General features: G+C 41.8%; 1 protein-coding gene across 3 annotated transcripts in view; it reads right to left on the bottom strand.

Moving 5' to 3' along the window:
- LOC136884434 (protein scribble homolog) overlaps window positions 1-17,121 on the bottom strand; it is a 261,405-nt gene that overhangs the window by 52,388 nt on the left and 191,896 nt on the right. For all 3 annotated transcript variants that reach the window (XM_067156596.2, XM_067156597.2, XM_067156598.2), the window contains 5 exons: window positions 16,016-16,209; window positions 9,140-9,293; window positions 7,951-8,124; window positions 5,510-5,599; window positions 3,650-3,742 (listed from right to left, as the gene is read on the bottom strand). In XM_067156596.2, coding sequence (XP_067012697.2) covers window positions 3,650-3,742; window positions 5,510-5,599; window positions 7,951-8,124; window positions 9,140-9,293; window positions 16,016-16,209 — 705 coding nt within the window. The remainder of the gene's footprint in view (window positions 1-3,649; window positions 3,743-5,509; window positions 5,600-7,950; window positions 8,125-9,139; window positions 9,294-16,015; window positions 16,210-17,121) is intronic.

Below are 17,121 nucleotides of genomic sequence, written 5' to 3'. Positions count from 1 at the left end.
ACTATAGAGTGCGCCAAGAGAAGAGCTGAAAACCTGTTCGGCGATACAATAGAAAAAAATAAGGAAAACAACATCTAACGCTGGACATATAAAGACGTTTTACAATGTCATCGACATTTGACGGAACTCGTTCCATCTTCAACTACAGCTGTCGAAATGCACTCTGTCTCTTTCCAATTGTTGTGGCCACCCTGCTTTATGATTTCCGAGGATTCTCTACACAATACCACCCAAATGCGATGCTAAGATGGTCCCTTATGCGAGTTCTCCGCCGAATGCTTTTCCAGTACAGTACTTGCTCTAATTATCGCAATGACAGACCGTTAACACCAAGATCCATAGGCCTCAGGGGCTCTGAACTATGGAGCGTAGGTTGGCGACCACGGGGCCCTCAGCTGAGTGCTGGCATTGCTTCCACTTACTTGTGCCAGACTCCTCACTTTCACCTATCCTATCCGACCTCCCTTGGTCAACTCTTGTTCTTTTCCGACCCCGACGCTATTAGGTTTGCGAGGGCTAGGGAGTCTTTCATTTTCATGCCCTTCGTGGCCCTTGCCTTTCTTTGGCCGATATCTTCATTTTTCGAAGTGTCGGATCCCTTCCATTTTTCCCTCTGATTAGTGTTATATAGAGGATGGTTGCCTAGTTGTACTTCCTCTTAAAACAATAATCACCACCACCACCACCAAGATCCATAAGTATGCCATAGCCATCCTTTCGTGAGATACACTTTCCTGAAAAACGCTTGATCAAGGATTTAGCATTGATGGGACTGAAATTTCTGGACGGTTGATCCGGGAAATCGTTTCTTCGAGGAATGGATAATGCGGGATTTTTACAATGCAATTTAATTAGGATGCTCGTGAGACCACGTAATTTGAAAGAATAATCTGGGAAAACGTAGTTTCCGGGAATGTATAATCGAGGTTCTACTGTATTCCCCTGAATATTTAAATTTTTTGACTCTCTTACTGGATCCATATACAGTATGCATGGTGTGCACATTGTTGTTCTGCCATTCCATGTATTGGGTCTTCTCGTTAGATATCTGTAAACCTGTTTTGGCAGCTATTTCATGCAAGCATTCCAGTGCTTCCTTTGCCTCCTGTGTATTATTGCCGAGTATGGCCATGTCATCTGCAAATGCCATACATTTTATGATTGTTTTTGTTTCACGTGTTCTTCCCAGCTGTTTTCCTTTAACTTGTTCCTCCCACTGTTGAACAAGACTGGTGAGAGCCCGTCTCCTTGTCGGACACCTGTGTGTATCTGGAAAGGAGGTTCCGAAATTTCTCCCATGAACTTGATCTTGGAGGTGGGGTCTGTAAACATCTGTTGTATAAGTGCTCTGGTTTTTCTGTCAATGCCATATTCTTCCAGTACGTCAAGGAGCATCTATTTGTCTATGGAGTCGTATGCATTTTTAAAGTCCACAAAGGTAACTACAGTGTTTCTTGTTTATCTGAGTTTCAAAAGTGTTCTCAAGTTCCAGATCTGTTTGATGCATGATCTTCCTTTTCTGAAGCCTGCCTGGTATTCCCCTATTTGTGGATCTGCTTGTGGTTCTAGTCTGTTTAATAGCACCTTAGAGAAAATTTTGTACGTAACTGGTACTAGCGAAATACCTCTGTAATTATTTGGATCTTACTTATCACCCTTTTTATGTAACGGATGGATTAATGCACATTTCCATTCCTCTGGCACTTTCTCTGTGACCAAAATTTCTGTGATAATCTTATAGACTTTTTTGGTGATGTTTTCATCTTGGAGCTTTCAGATCTCTGCGATAATACTATCCTCTCCTGCTGTTCTGTTATTTTTCATTTGTTTTATGATTTCCTCTATCTCTTCTATTGTGGGTGGATTAGAATCAGGGTTGGATGTAGTTTTTTGGAATGTTGTTTTTCTGTGGGTTTCTTGCAATTAAGAAGTTTATCAAAGTAATGTTTGAGAATTTTACAGTTTTCTTTTGTGTTTGTTTCCAGGGATCCATCTGTTCTTCAGGAGCAAAGGTTAGGAGGTTGATAACCCTTAATATTTCCTTTGACAGTTCTGTAAAAATTTATTGTGTTATTTCTCTTGAAATCTGCCTCAATTTGTTTTAGCCTGCTATTGTCGTATGCTCATTTTTGTCTTCTGATTTCCTTCGATGATTGTTTCTGAACTAAGTGAAATTCCTTCCATGTTTCTGATGTTCTGTTACTGCTGTTTCTCTCATGCTTGTTTTCTTCTAGCAATGGCTTGATCATAAATTATGTTCCACCATCTATGCTTTCGTTTTCTAGGAAGTTGTCCCCAGCGCATTGCCTTCTGAACTGTCTTTGCAAGATCTGTCCAAGTGTCTGTTGAATGCTTATGAATTTCTTCATCGATTTTATCCCTGTTTATCTTCAAATATTCCGGATCAGGTTTGACTATTTTGTTTTGCACTGTCTTTTTCTGTCTTGGGATTGGCTTAATCTTAACTTGTAGTAAATAATGATCAGACTTGAACAATCCTTTACGCGTTCTGACATTTAAGATTTCCCAGTATTTTTCTTGGATATGGCCAGATGATCAATCAGGAATTCTCCCCACACTGTGTTGGGTGCTTTCCACGTTGAAAGTTTTCGTCTTGGCTATTGAAATTGTGTTGACATAATTTTGAGATTAAAATTTTGACAATATTTTATGACGTGTTCCCCATTTTTGTTTGTGCGAATGTGTGCCAAGTACGGGCCTGTTATTTGTCTGCATTTTCTCTCCTTACGCGCATTGAAGTCTCCATTAAAATTTTCACATGTCCTTCTGGTACGTTGTTGGTTACTTCTTCCACGTGTTCCCAGAAGTCTTCAATTTCTTGTGGTTTCTTTCTGTTATGGTCATTAAGGTGCATGTATATTGATAATTGTGTATGCGTTATTATCTGATTTGAAGGAGAGTGTGGAGATACATTCTGATACGGAATCGAAGTCTGTGATGTTATCCACGACTGATTTGTGTACTGCAAATCCTGTACCAAACAATGATGGTGTGCCTCTTCTGACAGCAAGTTTACCTTTGTAAATCCTGTAATTTTCTGTGTCGAAATGGTTTTCATCTATGAGGTGCATCTTTTGAATGGCAAGAATTCTGATGTGAAATTTTTCTAGCATGTCTGTGAGTTGTTTTAGTTTTATTATTATTATTATTTTTTTTTTTTTTTTTTGCTATGGGCTTTACGTCGCACCGACACAGACAGGTCTTATGGCGACGATGGGATAGGGAAGGCCTAGGAGTTGGAAGGAAGCGGCCGTGGCCTTAATTAAGGTACAGCCCCAGCATTTGCCTGGTGTGAAAATGGGAAACCACGGAAAACCATTTTCAGGGCTGCCGATAGTGGGATTCGAACCTACTATCTCCCGGATGCAAGCTCACAGCCGCGCGCCTCTACGCGCACGGCCAACTCGCCCGGTATTTTTATTATTATTATTATTATTATTATTATTATTATTATTATTATTATTATTATTATTATTATTATTATTATTATTCCATAATAACCAGTCCCCCACTTGTCTTTCTGACCAAGGCAACTGTTTTCTTCCTCATTTTTATAATAACCACACTTTGCATTTGTAGCTCATACACTCACTTGAGAACTACAGTAAATAGGACAGCTAAAAGCTACCTGTTCGTGCTGTTGTCGTTTCTCCTCATCTATCGCCTTGAGGGGAGCTTTCCTCTGACTCTCTTGTTGAGGAGCACCTTCTGATCCACGACGCTGAAAAAGAAACAGAAACAATACTACCGATTCTCATAATAGAACATTTTTTATATTGTATTATTATTAGTAAGGAAAAATAGTGAAATATATACATACACACGAGTTTTGGCTATTAACATACAGGACTGACTTTGGGGAAAAGAACATAAGTCACAAGGGGCCACATCTGGACATTATAGAGAATGTTCACAAACTGGAATGCATTTATCAGCCAGAAATGTCTTCTCTAGAAGATCACTAAATGGCGTGTGGCATCCGGAGTGGCCTGGTGCAGGTCTTTTGATTTGACACCCGTAGGCGACCTGCGCGTCGTGATGAGGATGAAAGGATGTTGAAGACGACACATACATCCTGTCCCTGTGCCAGGGGAATTAACCAATTATGGTTAAAATTGCCGACCCTGACGGGAATCGAACCCGGGACCTCTGTGACCAAAGGCCAACACACTAACCATTTAGCCTCCATAGCATAACGGTTAGTGATATTACCTGCCATCCTCCGGGTTCGATTGCCGGTACTGCCAGAAATTTAACACATTCACGCCCGTATCTGAGTTATTGCCTGTAGCGCGTGTCCATGCTCTGGACCATATCCGAGTTAGCCCGGATAAGCGCAACCTTGAATTGTAGCCATTCCTACGCAGCTGTGGTTTATTTCTGTCACAAATATGTGCGACAGAGATGACGGTAATACCCTTATGAATGCTTCTACCTGCTTCTACTTACCAGAAACCATGTGGCCTTGGATATTTTCCCTTCCATTGCATATTTTTATTCCGGTTCTGAACGAAGGCTAGTGCTGGCCAAGCCAGCTGCGTAATTGGTTTGTGATTGCATAAGCGTGTGTATAGTCATGTTCTGAAGTGTAACCAAGGCACTTAGGGACAATATAAGTGTTGACGAAATTGCCAACATCCTATTCGATGAAGACTCAGAGAAAATGACAGTGATGACTGTAAAGAAGATTCTCTTGGACACGTGACCGAAAGCACAATACCTGAAGGTGTGACATTAGCTACCAGAGATACTAGAGGACTTCTTTAAGGTATGTGCAAAATTTTGTTTCCATTTCTTGTTTAGTTTAGAACTTATTGTGAAAATAATTTGTTGTTGTTTGCTGTGCAACTAACAGCTGGAATACCTGGTCCAGCCATTTAATAGCCCGCTCAGATGATGGGCGTGAATGTGTTAAGAGTGGCGGGATACATGTAGCTCACCTCCATTAGGGGAGAGCCTGAAGACACGAGTTTACTTTTTAAGGAAGATCACTGTGAGCTGGTTATTTGCAAAGACCAGTTTCTCATGTTCAGTTTACCCCTGTGGGTGGGGGCGGTAGAATAACACCCGCAGTATCACAAGTCTGTCGTAAGAGGGGCCCTCAACTTAGGAGCTGGGTTGATGACCACAGGGCCCTTAGCCAAGTCCTGGCATTGCTTCCATTTACCTGTGCCAAGCTCGTCACTTTAATCTATCCTCTCTGACCTCCCTTGGTCAACTCTTGTTCTTTTCCAACCCCGACAGTATTAGGCTTACAAGGCTTACGGAGTCTTTCATTTTCACACCCTTCATGGACCTTGTCTCTTTTGGCTGATACCTTCATTTTTTGAAGTGTTGGATCCCTTCCATTTTTTTTTCTCTGATGAGGATGGTTGCCCAGTTGTACTTTCTCTCAAACAATAATCACCACCACCACATTACTCTTGTCTCTCGCTGGCACTGTAGCCCGCACTTTCAATCTTCATTGTCACAGTATGGTGACACTTACCTGTAATCTTCTCTGCAACTCTTGACTAATGGCACTGGACAAGCTGCTACAGGAGCTACTTGAGGAACTCTTGAAGAGCTGGGGATCACCCTGTGGGAAGAAGTAGCATTTCAGTCAAATTATTATAATAAACACACTCAAAATAATGGAAATAAACAATTACGAATACATACAGAAAGACAAGAATAATTTCAGCATAAACACAATGAGAAGAGGGAGAAATAGAAAGAAATCAGAAAAGAACAAGGACACTCGACACATCATCACGCGCTGCTGTCTTCAAATAAATTGGCTCTCTCCTTGTCAATCCATTTCTACATCAATTTCTTTTCAGCCCCCAATGAGCTAGTTTCTGCTTCCCAGCTGTATTCATCTTTATGTTTCATTCTCTCTTATCCTACATCAAGACTGGAGATAAGTCAATGCGGTATGATGGTTCTCTTTCTGGCCTTCACAGTGAGAGGCCTTAGATTTGTGTAGGCTGCGGATAGGTAAAGGAACATTTCTGCACTCTTAGCTTCTAAAGAGGGAAGGAATCCTCCCAGTGTGTTCATGTGGTGCCAATTTCACTTCCTCACCGAGGGCGTTGCTCTCTCTGACCTCGGCCTACAAGAAACACCCAAACTCGCACGAGGCAATGACAAGAATACTACTGATCTTTCCATTCATTGTATGTGTAAGAGTGGAGTAATCAAATGCATATAAATTTGAAAAGTGCTGATGGACTGGGAACTTTCATTCCATTCTGATGAGTCTGTATCCATTTCAGCTTATTAAATATCACTTATATTCAGTTTTTACCCTCATGTTGTCCAGCTCATGGCTAAATGGTTAGCGTACTGGCCTTTGGTCACGGGGGTCCATAATTGGTTGATTTCCCTGGCACGGGGGCTGGATGTACATATCGTCTTCATCATAATTTCATCCTCATCACAACGCGCAGGTCGCCGGGTGTCAAATCAAAAGACCTGCAGGTTGAACTTGTCCTCGGACACTCCTGACACTAAAAGCCACATACCATTTCATTTTCATTACCTTCATGTTCAAAATTTGTTTGTGGAATAAATCATTTAATTTATTTTTAATATTAGTTTCTATTTACTTTGTTATGGGAGGATGTTTGCCAAGTTGTACTTCCTCTCACAATAACAATCATCACCACCACCAGTGTTGAAGTGCAGCTTCCAGATGAAGATGGGAAGCAGAAATTATCTCATCAAGGGCAGAGAACTGGAACTGATGACGAGAGAGCCTATCTATTTCAAGACGGTAGTGTATAAAGATGTCGGGATTGTCCTCGTCTTTCTATTTCTCCCTCTTCTGACACTGACCCCTCGCTGTGTTTTTCCTGCATGTGTTCCTATCATTCTATACATAACTGAAACATGTCAATCCCTCTTCTTTTAGTATGCTCCTTTTTTTGGGGGGAAAATGGGGCAATGAACTATCACAAAACAGTCACACTCTTGGAAATGCTTAAGAAAAAATCTGAGAATGATGCCACATGTGGTAGAACAACATCAGAAATTATCCACTAATGATAACTTTTGGAACTACAGTATACATAACTCATTCAGGCACCAGGGCCACATTTAAATCTGAGCTAGCTTTGGCTCTTTCCTTATATACCCAAAAACTATATCTATTTAAATTTTTAGGACAATTAGTTCAAGAAAATGCATTCCCATCAGGGAATCAAAATTCAATTTATCCAAAGGAGAATAACACATCAACAAAAAATCTAAAGTCTTCTTCAATCATAAAATAACCACTGTGGCAACAGACTCATCATATCTGCATTGTAAAATATGGGGTCCATGAAATACATAAGGGAATGAATTAAAGTTCTCAGACTGACATCCCAATATTTTGTAGCAATTGCCTCTTTTGTATGAAATTATCTCAGGCAAAACAGTGAAAATACAACAGTCCATAGGAGTCAAACCTGAATCCGCTGTTCTTTAGATGGGTGCACTGATTGATTCTCTTTGAATGAGTGACTCACAAGAGAATGACTTCGCTCTTTTGATGTAGAAATGGCTGTTAATGGAGTACAGTATAAAGAAGAGCATTAAGGAAATACCAGGTTAACTCAACTATGTTGCATTTGCTGATAACATCCCAATTTGAGGAAAAACAGCCGACAAGGTAAGGGAAAGACTGAACACGTGGAAGATCAAGTTTGAGGAAGTGAAACTCGAGATCAGTGAGACTAAGACAGAGATGGGCAACCACCATGCATCAAACTAGTGGATCATCAGTTGAAGAGAGTAGACAGTGTGGTTTCCAGACTCAACTTACCCACAAGCGAGGAAGTCAAGACTGATATTACAGCCAGAGGAAGAATGAGGAGAGTGGAAGAATACTGAGGAAAATGGAACTGTGAACAAATCACAGTGGACAAACGCTGTCAAGGCATCTGAACACGACTTCTACTTTACCTCTGGAGGTGGAGGCGGCCTTTTGCTCTCCTCGTCCTGGTCGGTCTCTTGACTGCGATGAACTTCAACCACCACCATCGTTGTCTCGTGCTGCTGCGAGAACATACAGATCTCGGCCAACTTTGATCCAGGGGCTGGAGGGGGTGGCAGCGGTGGTGGCCTCTCTATGTCCCACTGAGGAACACAACACAGTTGATGAAGTATTGAAAAACAAATGAAACAAACAGAGAGATTTAAAAATGCCCACCTGAAACTCATAACCTGCAAGACATTAGTATAACAAGCATGGTGCCCCAGCTGACTACCTCCTGTGGGTGGAGAGGGTAGAATAACACGATCCGTATCCCCTGCCTGTCATGAGAGGCGACTAACACGGGTCCCAGGTGCTCTGGAACTTGTGAGCTTGGGTTGGCGACCACGGGGTCCTGAGCTCAGTCCTGGCATTGGTTCCACTTACTTGTGTCGGGATCCTCATTTCCATCTATCTTATCAGACCTCCCTTGGCCAACTCTTGTTCTTTTCCAACCCTGATGGTATTCGAGCATTCGAGGCCTAGCGAGTCTTTCATTTTGACGCCCTTCATGGCCCTTGTCTTTCTCTGCCCGATTCCTTCATTTACGAAAGTGTTGAATCCCTTTCATTTTCTCTCTCTGATTTGTCTTATATAGAGGATGGTTGCCTAGTTGTACTTCCTCTTAAAACAATAATCACTACTATCACCTCCTTGTGCTCAAGCGACTAGGGCTGAGACTAAACCCTTCTAGTTCACTAACATGTCCAGAAGCAATTCCTTTCATCCTATTCTTTAGTTTGTTAGTTTTGAAACCTGTAAATTGAAATATGGAGAACCTTCTAATACCAAAACAACATCTGCATTAAATGCACAGTTTTCAGAAACAAATACTGCTTGGGATTTTACCAAGTTGCAGATATCGGTGTGGGGGGTGATGTGAGATGAAAGGAGAAGGATAGGTTATCTACGAGAATAATGGACTCCTCCAGGGAGGGTAAGAGAAGCAGAGGGGGACCAAGGTGGTGATAGTTAGACTAAAGCTGCACAGCTAGTTAATGCATAACAGTCCATAATGAAGGTGTATTTATGTTCTTCCTCTTCTGTATAATTGCATTACTACAAATTTAAGAATATAGTCTCAAAGAAAGACATATCTTTGTAGAAACAATTACATACATTGGTCTTGTTTGAGCAGTCTTCTAGATGACCATTCTGTCCCACACGTATTACAGTACAGGAGTTACCAGGCGATCGCTGCTGCTTCGATTCCCACTCGTATTCTATTCTGTCCCATTGTTTATTTTTGTCAAGAGAGTCTACATGGCCTAATCTGTAACAAAATAGAAGACAATGAATTAGAACAATAATCCCTACAACAACTAGTCCCAAGCTAAGGAGGAAAGAGACATGCATAACAGCATATTAGTAAGGATAGAGAGAAAAAAGACAGTTACCAAGTTAAGAGAGGAGGTCATTAAAACAGGGATTTTAGTCTAAATACCATTGAGATTTATGCATAATGAAAAACTGTATTTCTGAACACAAAATGGTTCCATAGCAATAGATCACAAATGACTTAGCAGTAGCTAAAAAGAAAAATTATGTAATTGGTCTGCCTTAGGCAAGACAAGTGGGTTTTAAAATAACAATTTATGAAAATTCACACAGTTGGTACATGTTTTGGCCCTACTGGGCCTTCTTCAACCTTGTAAAATAGAATATAAAGTTAATAAAACACTAAAAAAAACATTTTAAAACATCTCACACAGGAACATATATAAGCCATTCACTCTTGAAGTCTTGATGTGAAATGTGTGGTCAGTGGTTACAAGTACTGATTTGTAACATACATAAAAATAATCATCATGTAGAAAATCTTCTGTAAATGACAATTATATCATTTTTCTTTTACTATACAGTCAATACAGAGCAAACCAAATATGAGATTCTTACATTGCAATGAGCAATAGCTTGTACAACTGTTGACTTGCAAAACAGAAAGTAACAAAGAGTTATTCCTGTTCTTTTCTGGTCAGAGGAAGTAAAAGCTCTGAAAATCCACAGCAGAAGATATAGATGTTGATTCCCATAGGGAATCTGAAATATTTGTTCCGAATGAGTAAATTTATAATACCAATATAAATGGTCCGTTATTGGACATTATAAATTTTCCAGCTAACTCATTCCTGGTTGCCAGCGTTTCGCCCTCGTGTGCTAGGCTGGGCTCATCAGTTGGTACCTAGCACACCTACCAAGACGCTGGCTAGTGCATACCGTGGAGGCCACTGCGTAGGCTAATTGTAGCCACCGGCAGTGCCAATGCACTATGAGACACTTTGTCCCATTATCAAAAATTGATGCCTGCCTGGCCATCAGATGATATAGATCAATTTATATTGGTATTATAAATTTACTCATTTGGAACAAATATTTCAGATTCCCTATGGGAATCAACATCTATATCATCTGATGGCCAGGCAGGCATCAATTTTTGATAATGGGACAAAGTGTCTCATAGTGCATTGGCACTGCCGGTGGCTACAATTAGCCTACGCAGTGGCCTCCACGGTATGCACTAGCCAGCGTCTTGGTAGGTGTGCTAGGTACCAACTGATGAGCCCAGCCTAGCACACGAGAGCGAAACGCTGGCAACCAGGAATGAGTTAGCTGGAAAATTTATAATGTCCAATAACGGACCATTTATATTGGTATTCCACAGCAGAATGAAGGTTTAATATGGAGACAGTTGTTTAAAGTCATGGGAGAGGGGTGGAAAGATTTAGAAATGGAAGTGATGAACACAAGAGTGGGAGTCCTCTTTCAGTGGCAACTAAGGCAGTGAACATTGTCGATAAAATTCAATGAAACTCAACTATTGTTCTCTTCTGACCCCAGTAGTATTAGCATGATGAATATAAGATCAAGCGTGAGACCTCAGCCATCATAGCATGGTAGTTTGTGGTCCCGCCACTGCAAGCAGTGCAAGCGATTATATCCAACACGTGCTCCAGCAGTTCCGACAAGCCGGGTATAGAAAAGTGCGGGAGACTTTACTGTGCGAGATATTTTAGTGAATAAATTGAATTTTCTTTGTTTTCAGTTCTTTAATTCAGTTCATTGTGTGTTGTGTACTTCAAGCATGTATCTTACGTGGCCTGAGTTCAGCATGCCGTATTGTTTTGTGCCTGGCTGTAAGTCAGGCTATGGTGGAGTAGCTGATGATTACAATTTTTTTCACCACCGAAGGATACAATAGAGTTAAAATAATGTATTAATAAGGTCCACCTTTTCAATACAAATTTTCAATATGAGTTTCTTATATTGCAATGAGCAATAGCTTGTACAACTGTTGACTTGCAAAACAGAAAGTAACGAAGAATTTTCAATTGTATTGAAAAGGTGGACCTTATTAATACGTTATTTCAACTCTATTGTAATCACAGTTCAATACAGATCTGTTATAATGAAATGTATTTCTTTTAATCACCGAAGGATAGAAATCAATTTGAAAAATGGACCAGAGCTATTCCATGGAAGGATACTGAGTTAAAGCGTAATAACAGAATCTGTCGTGTTCGTATCTCCAATGATTTGATAGTGAAATCAGATAATTTTATAGTGAATGGTGAAAAAGTGGATATCTCCCATGTGAGATGGAAATTACGTCCAGGAGCCGTGCCTCACATTTTCCCTAATTTGCCGAAATACGTTTCAAGCAAGATTAAGTCCCGTGAAACTCCCAACAGGAAAAAGAACCTAGACACCATCAGGAAAAGAAGATTGAAGACGGGAGTGCAGCAGCAAATGGGTCAGTCTATTGTTCATGTGTGTTTCTTTTAATATTCTGAGAGTTATGTGTTATTTATCTGTATGTTTACAATCCAGTAACCTGTGCTTTCCGCAACGTGTGATGAAGGTCGTCGCTCTTATTTCATGTATGATTTTTTCGACTGTACCCTGCCATGGTATTTTATAATTATTGTAATCTCTCGTTGTTTTTAAAAGACAGTGTATATACTTATCAGTAACGGAGTAATACGTTTCCTCTGGCAGCTGATCGGTTCCGTGGTGCTCGCTGCCTGGCCAGGTGTGCTTGAACTCGAGGAGTCCTCACGCTTGTTCTTATATTCGTCATGGTATTAGGTTTGCGTGGCCGTTCCCTTTCCTTTGCCAATAACTTCGTTCTTTGAAGTGTGGAACCTCTCCCCTGTGGGTGGGGACGGTAGAATAACATCCGCGGTATCCCTTGCCTGTCGATGACGGCAGTTACTCGGTTCTCAGTTTACAGATTTCCTGGCTAATAGCTCACTTCAATTCACAGCAGTTTGTGTTTAAACTTCTGGTGAATGTACAGCCCAATTCTTGCGTAGAACATACGTCCACACATCGCGCAGCTGAGGGATGGGGGAGATCTTGGCTGAGTTTCACGAAGTTTGCATTCCTGTCGCTTAATACCTTCATGTCTGCGGCGTTCTTGTTCGAAATACTGAACTGAGGCACTGGCACTTTGCCGCCAATATAAACGGTCCTTGGCAAGTATTTCCCAGGTTTGTGGGTTTAATTCTGTCATCTTTAAGGTTTGTTTCAGTTGGTTTTTGAAACGTCTCAGGGGGGCACCCCGTGGTCTTGAACCGGATCCAAGTTCACCATAGAGGATCTGGCACGGTAGTCTGGTGTCATTCAGACTGCAGACAAGTCCTGCCCATGTGAGGCAATGCCCAATGACCAATGCTTCTACACTGCCTGTCATGAGAAGTGACTAACAGAGGCTCCAGGGACTCTGGGTTGGCGATCACGGGGCCCTTAGTTGAACGCTGGCATTGCTTCCACTTACTTGTGCCAGGCTCCTCATTTTCATTTATCCTATCAGACCTCCCTTGGTCAACTCTTGTTGTTTTCCGACCCAGACGGTATTAGGTATCGAGGCCTAGGGAGTCTTTCATTTTCACGCCCTTCGTGGCCCTTGTATTTCTTTGGCGGATACCTTCATTCTTTTAAGTGTCGGATTCCTTCCATTTTTTCTCTCTGTTTAATCTTAAGAGAGTTGAAGTTTGTCTTAAAACAACAATCACCACCATTTCTCCCATGTTTATATTATCTGTAGTTATCCAATAATAACCACCGTGTTCTCAAAGAACAAGGAAAAAGCCACAGTTATATTATATGGGGTAATCATCAACATAGACAAAACGAAAGCCACTGAGGAAGTGGCTGTGCAGTTTCGGTCACGTAGCAATCAGCTTGCATCCGGGAGACAGTGGGTTCAAAACCCACTGTCGTCAGCCCTAAAGATGGTTTTCTGTGGTTTCCCATTTTTACACTGGGCAGATGCTGGGGATGCACCTTAATTAAGGCCACGGTCGCTTCCTTCCCATTCCTAGCCCTCTCCAATCCCATCGCTGCCATAAGCATATTGTAAAAAGAAAGAAATATGAAAGCCATGACAAGTGATGGATGGTTCATTAGCAGCAGTCTATCTTTCCAGCAATAAAATTGAATCTTCTTCTTCGTGGGGTGAAATGTGTCACACATGTGGATTTGACCCTGTTTTATGGCCGGATGCCAAGCCTATGTAGGGGGACGTAATCACTATTGCGTGTTTCTGTTGTGGTTGCTAGTGTGTTGAGTTGTATGAATATGGAGAGGAGACTGTTCAGACAAATACAGACACCCAGTCCCCGAGCCAGAAGAATTAATTAGATGCGATTAAAATCCCCGATCCGGTCGGGAATTGATCCCGGGACCCTCTTAACTGAAGGCCTCAACGCTGACCATTCGTCCAAGGAGTCGGACAGGAAAAAAACTGAATGAGTCAGTGAATCCCCAGAAGGACGTGGGTTCGATTTCCCGTCAGGAAGTCGTAAAATTTAAGAAACTAGATTTCTACTTCCGGAGGTACGCATGGCCCTGAGGTTCACTCAGCCTACACCAAAAATGAGTACCAGGTTAATTCCTGAGGGGATAGGTGGCCAGACGTAGAGCTAACCACTTCATACCACCAAAAGTTGAGGTTACGGATAGTGGAAGCCTTTACCTTCCACCCCTTCAGGGGTCTTCATGGCCGGTACGTGGATGATTTAGCTTTTTGCTTTGAATCAGTGAATCTAAATACCTCAGTCCACTAGTGCAGGAAGAGAAACTGACATCAAATGCTGAAGTTCTCAGTAGGACTAGTCTTGCTGCAGCTGCCTGCGGATCACTTAAATATTACTTGTGGAAGAAATGCCATGTCATGACCAACACTAAAATCTGCATCTTTTGCTTGCTCCTTCTTGCAGTTGTGCTATATGACTCTGAAATGTGGGCATTGCTGAAGTATTTGAAATGCAGCATCTCCAGCAAATATTGCAGGTCTCTTTGCATGACCATCTTTGTAAGGGAGCCATAAGGAAAACAACCAATGATTGGAGAATTAATTCAAGACAGAGGTTGGGGTAGTTTGGCTACGTATGTGAAATGTTCAAATGGCACCTATCACACCGATTGCCCCCTGTGGGTGGGGGCGGTAGAATAACACCCACGGTATCCCCTGCCTGTCGTAAGAGGCAACTAAAAGGGGCCTCAGGGGCTCTGAACTTTGGAGCGTGGGTTGGCGACCACGGGGCCCTCAGCTGAGTCCTGGCACCCCCCTGTGGGTGGGGGCGGTAGAATAACACCCACGCTATCCCCTGCCTGTTGTAAGAGGCAACTAAAAGGGGCCCCAAGGGCTCTGAACTTTGGAGCGTGGGTTGGCGACCACGGGGCCCTCAGCTGAGCCCTGGCATTGCTTCCACTTACTTGTGCCAGGCTTCTCACTTTCATCTATCCTGTCTGACCTCTCTTGGTCAACTCTTGTTCTTTTCCGACCCCGACGCTATTAGGTTTGTGAGGGCTAGGGAGTCTTTCCTTCTCATGCCCTTCCTGGCCCTTGTCTTTCTTTGACCGATATCTTCATTTTTCGAAGTGTCGGATCCCTTTCATTTTCCCTCTGATTAGTGTTATATAGAGGATGGTTGCCTAGTTGTACTTCCTCTTAAAACAATAATCGCCACCACCACCACCATGAGTCCTGGCATTGCTTCCACTTACTTGTGCCAAGCTCCTAACTTTCATCTATCCTGTCTGACCTCTCTTGGTCAACTCTTGTTCTTTTCGACCCCGACGGTATTAAGTATAGAGGCCTAGGGAGTCTTTCATTTTCATGCCCTTCGCGGCCCTTGTCTTCCTTTGGCCGATACCTTCATTTGTCGAAGTGCCGGACCCCTTCCATTTTTCTTTCTGATTTGTGTTATATAGAGGATGGTTGCCTAGTTGTACTTCCTCTTAAAACAATAATCACCACCACCACCACCACCACCTATCACACTGATTACTCTGGCAACAGAGTGTTGTTTTACTAATAATTATCATTAGTATTCTTTTGAGCCTCCTGAGGACCATGGGGCTCTTACCTTCTCGTCACTTGGGCCTTCTGTTTTCTCCTTTTCCAGTACTGCTTCATTTTCCGACTGTGAGCCAGCTTTCTTTCCTCTGTACACGTAAGTTTTCTGGTCTCTGTGTTCTTCCTACTAGTAAGTGACGTAAGTGCTCGATGGCTTGAGAAACTGTGGGCGGTCATGCGGGCTCCCCAGTTGCTACTAATATTACATATCTGTTTAAAAAATGGACCTACAGTATATTCAATATATTAAGACAAAATGTCAAACAAAATAAATCAAGGTTTGATCAACTGAAGTCCACTAGGTGATTAATGGGGCGAGAGTCCGGCCAGTTCTAATCTCGTGCACTTGTGTACATGTGTGCGAGCTGCGTGTTTATGAGACCTTGCCTAGTCGCACTCCCCATTTGAAAAAAAATGACAACTTAGAAAATGTAACTATTATCAAGGAAAAGCAGTTAAAGATTACAAGGACGAGCCACAAAGAGATGGACTGACCAAATTCATGACATCACTGGGTTTCCATTGAAAATTACTGCTCAGAACGCAGAAGATTATCAGGAATGGCAAGGAAGCCGTCGAGTCATGATAGTCGGATATCTAAAGACTGAGAGACAGAACAGAAGGTGTATTACCTCTCCTCAAGTTCAGCAGATTCTTCCTTGACAACGGACAGTCTCTTGCCATCTTCCCAGCTTGGACTCTGGTCGCCGTTCAGGCTGCTTGCCGAGCTGTTGTAACCTGACGATTCGCCAGGAAAGAGGTCCAGTCCTGCTCCTTTACTCACCAGCAGATCCAGCTGCCGAGATGACTTCAGAAGGTTCACAGCCTATGGAAAACAGGAATTTTAACACATTAAGAAAAGTGCGAAGAACTTGCCATCACATATGTTAATTTAAGTACAACTTAACCCTCAAGATTACCATGAAGAAAAATCTCCAAAACAGGCATGAAGGTAAACCTGAAGGAAAGCACCAACATATTACATGAGAATTATCAAATATTGAATACCACAGCCATTAATCCCTGTAGTAGTTGGTCATTAACATGATATAATTCTTGGTGTCTGTCACTGGTTCTTGACTTGAGAGTGACAACCATGAATCACCTAACTGAGTTAGGTATTGTTTCTACTTAACTGTTCTATGCTCCTCCTTTGACCTTCTCAAGTGGGTGGGCCCTTAGCTGAGTCATGGCATTGCTTCCACTTACTTGTGCCAGGCTCCTCAATTTCATCTTTCCTATCCAACCTCTCTTGGCCAACTCTTGTTCTTTTCTGACCCCGACAGTATTACAGCAAGTTTATTAACTTAACCATCGTACTTAGATTTTTTAAATAATGGTTTGTATTGACTACAGTCTCTACTCCAATAAATATATCTTTGATAATTAAAAGTTAGCCTTGTCAATACTTTGAGTTGTAGCTGCTGAGGAAGAGGATGATAAGGTCCTCAAAACATGGACGGTGAATGAGGTGATAAAAAAATAATTTATTAAACAGCTATAATATTGAAAAGGCTGACTTTTAATTATCAATGGTATTGGAAAAGAGGTATTAGAACACTCGAGGGCTATGGAGTCTTTTATTTTCACTCCCTTCATGGCCCTTGTCTTTCTTTGGCCAATATCTTCATTTTTTAAAGTGTCAGATCCCTTCCATTTTTTCCCTCTGATTAGTGTTATATAGAGGATTGTTGCCTAGTTGTACTTCCTCTTAAAACAATAATCATCACCCTCCTTT

This window comes from Anabrus simplex, chromosome 12 (assembly GCF_040414725.1).
Source record: "Anabrus simplex isolate iqAnaSimp1 chromosome 12, ASM4041472v1, whole genome shotgun sequence".
NCBI lineage: Eukaryota > Metazoa > Arthropoda > Insecta > Orthoptera > Tettigoniidae > Anabrus > Anabrus simplex.
This window is presented reverse-complemented; position numbering and strand designations above follow the sequence as displayed.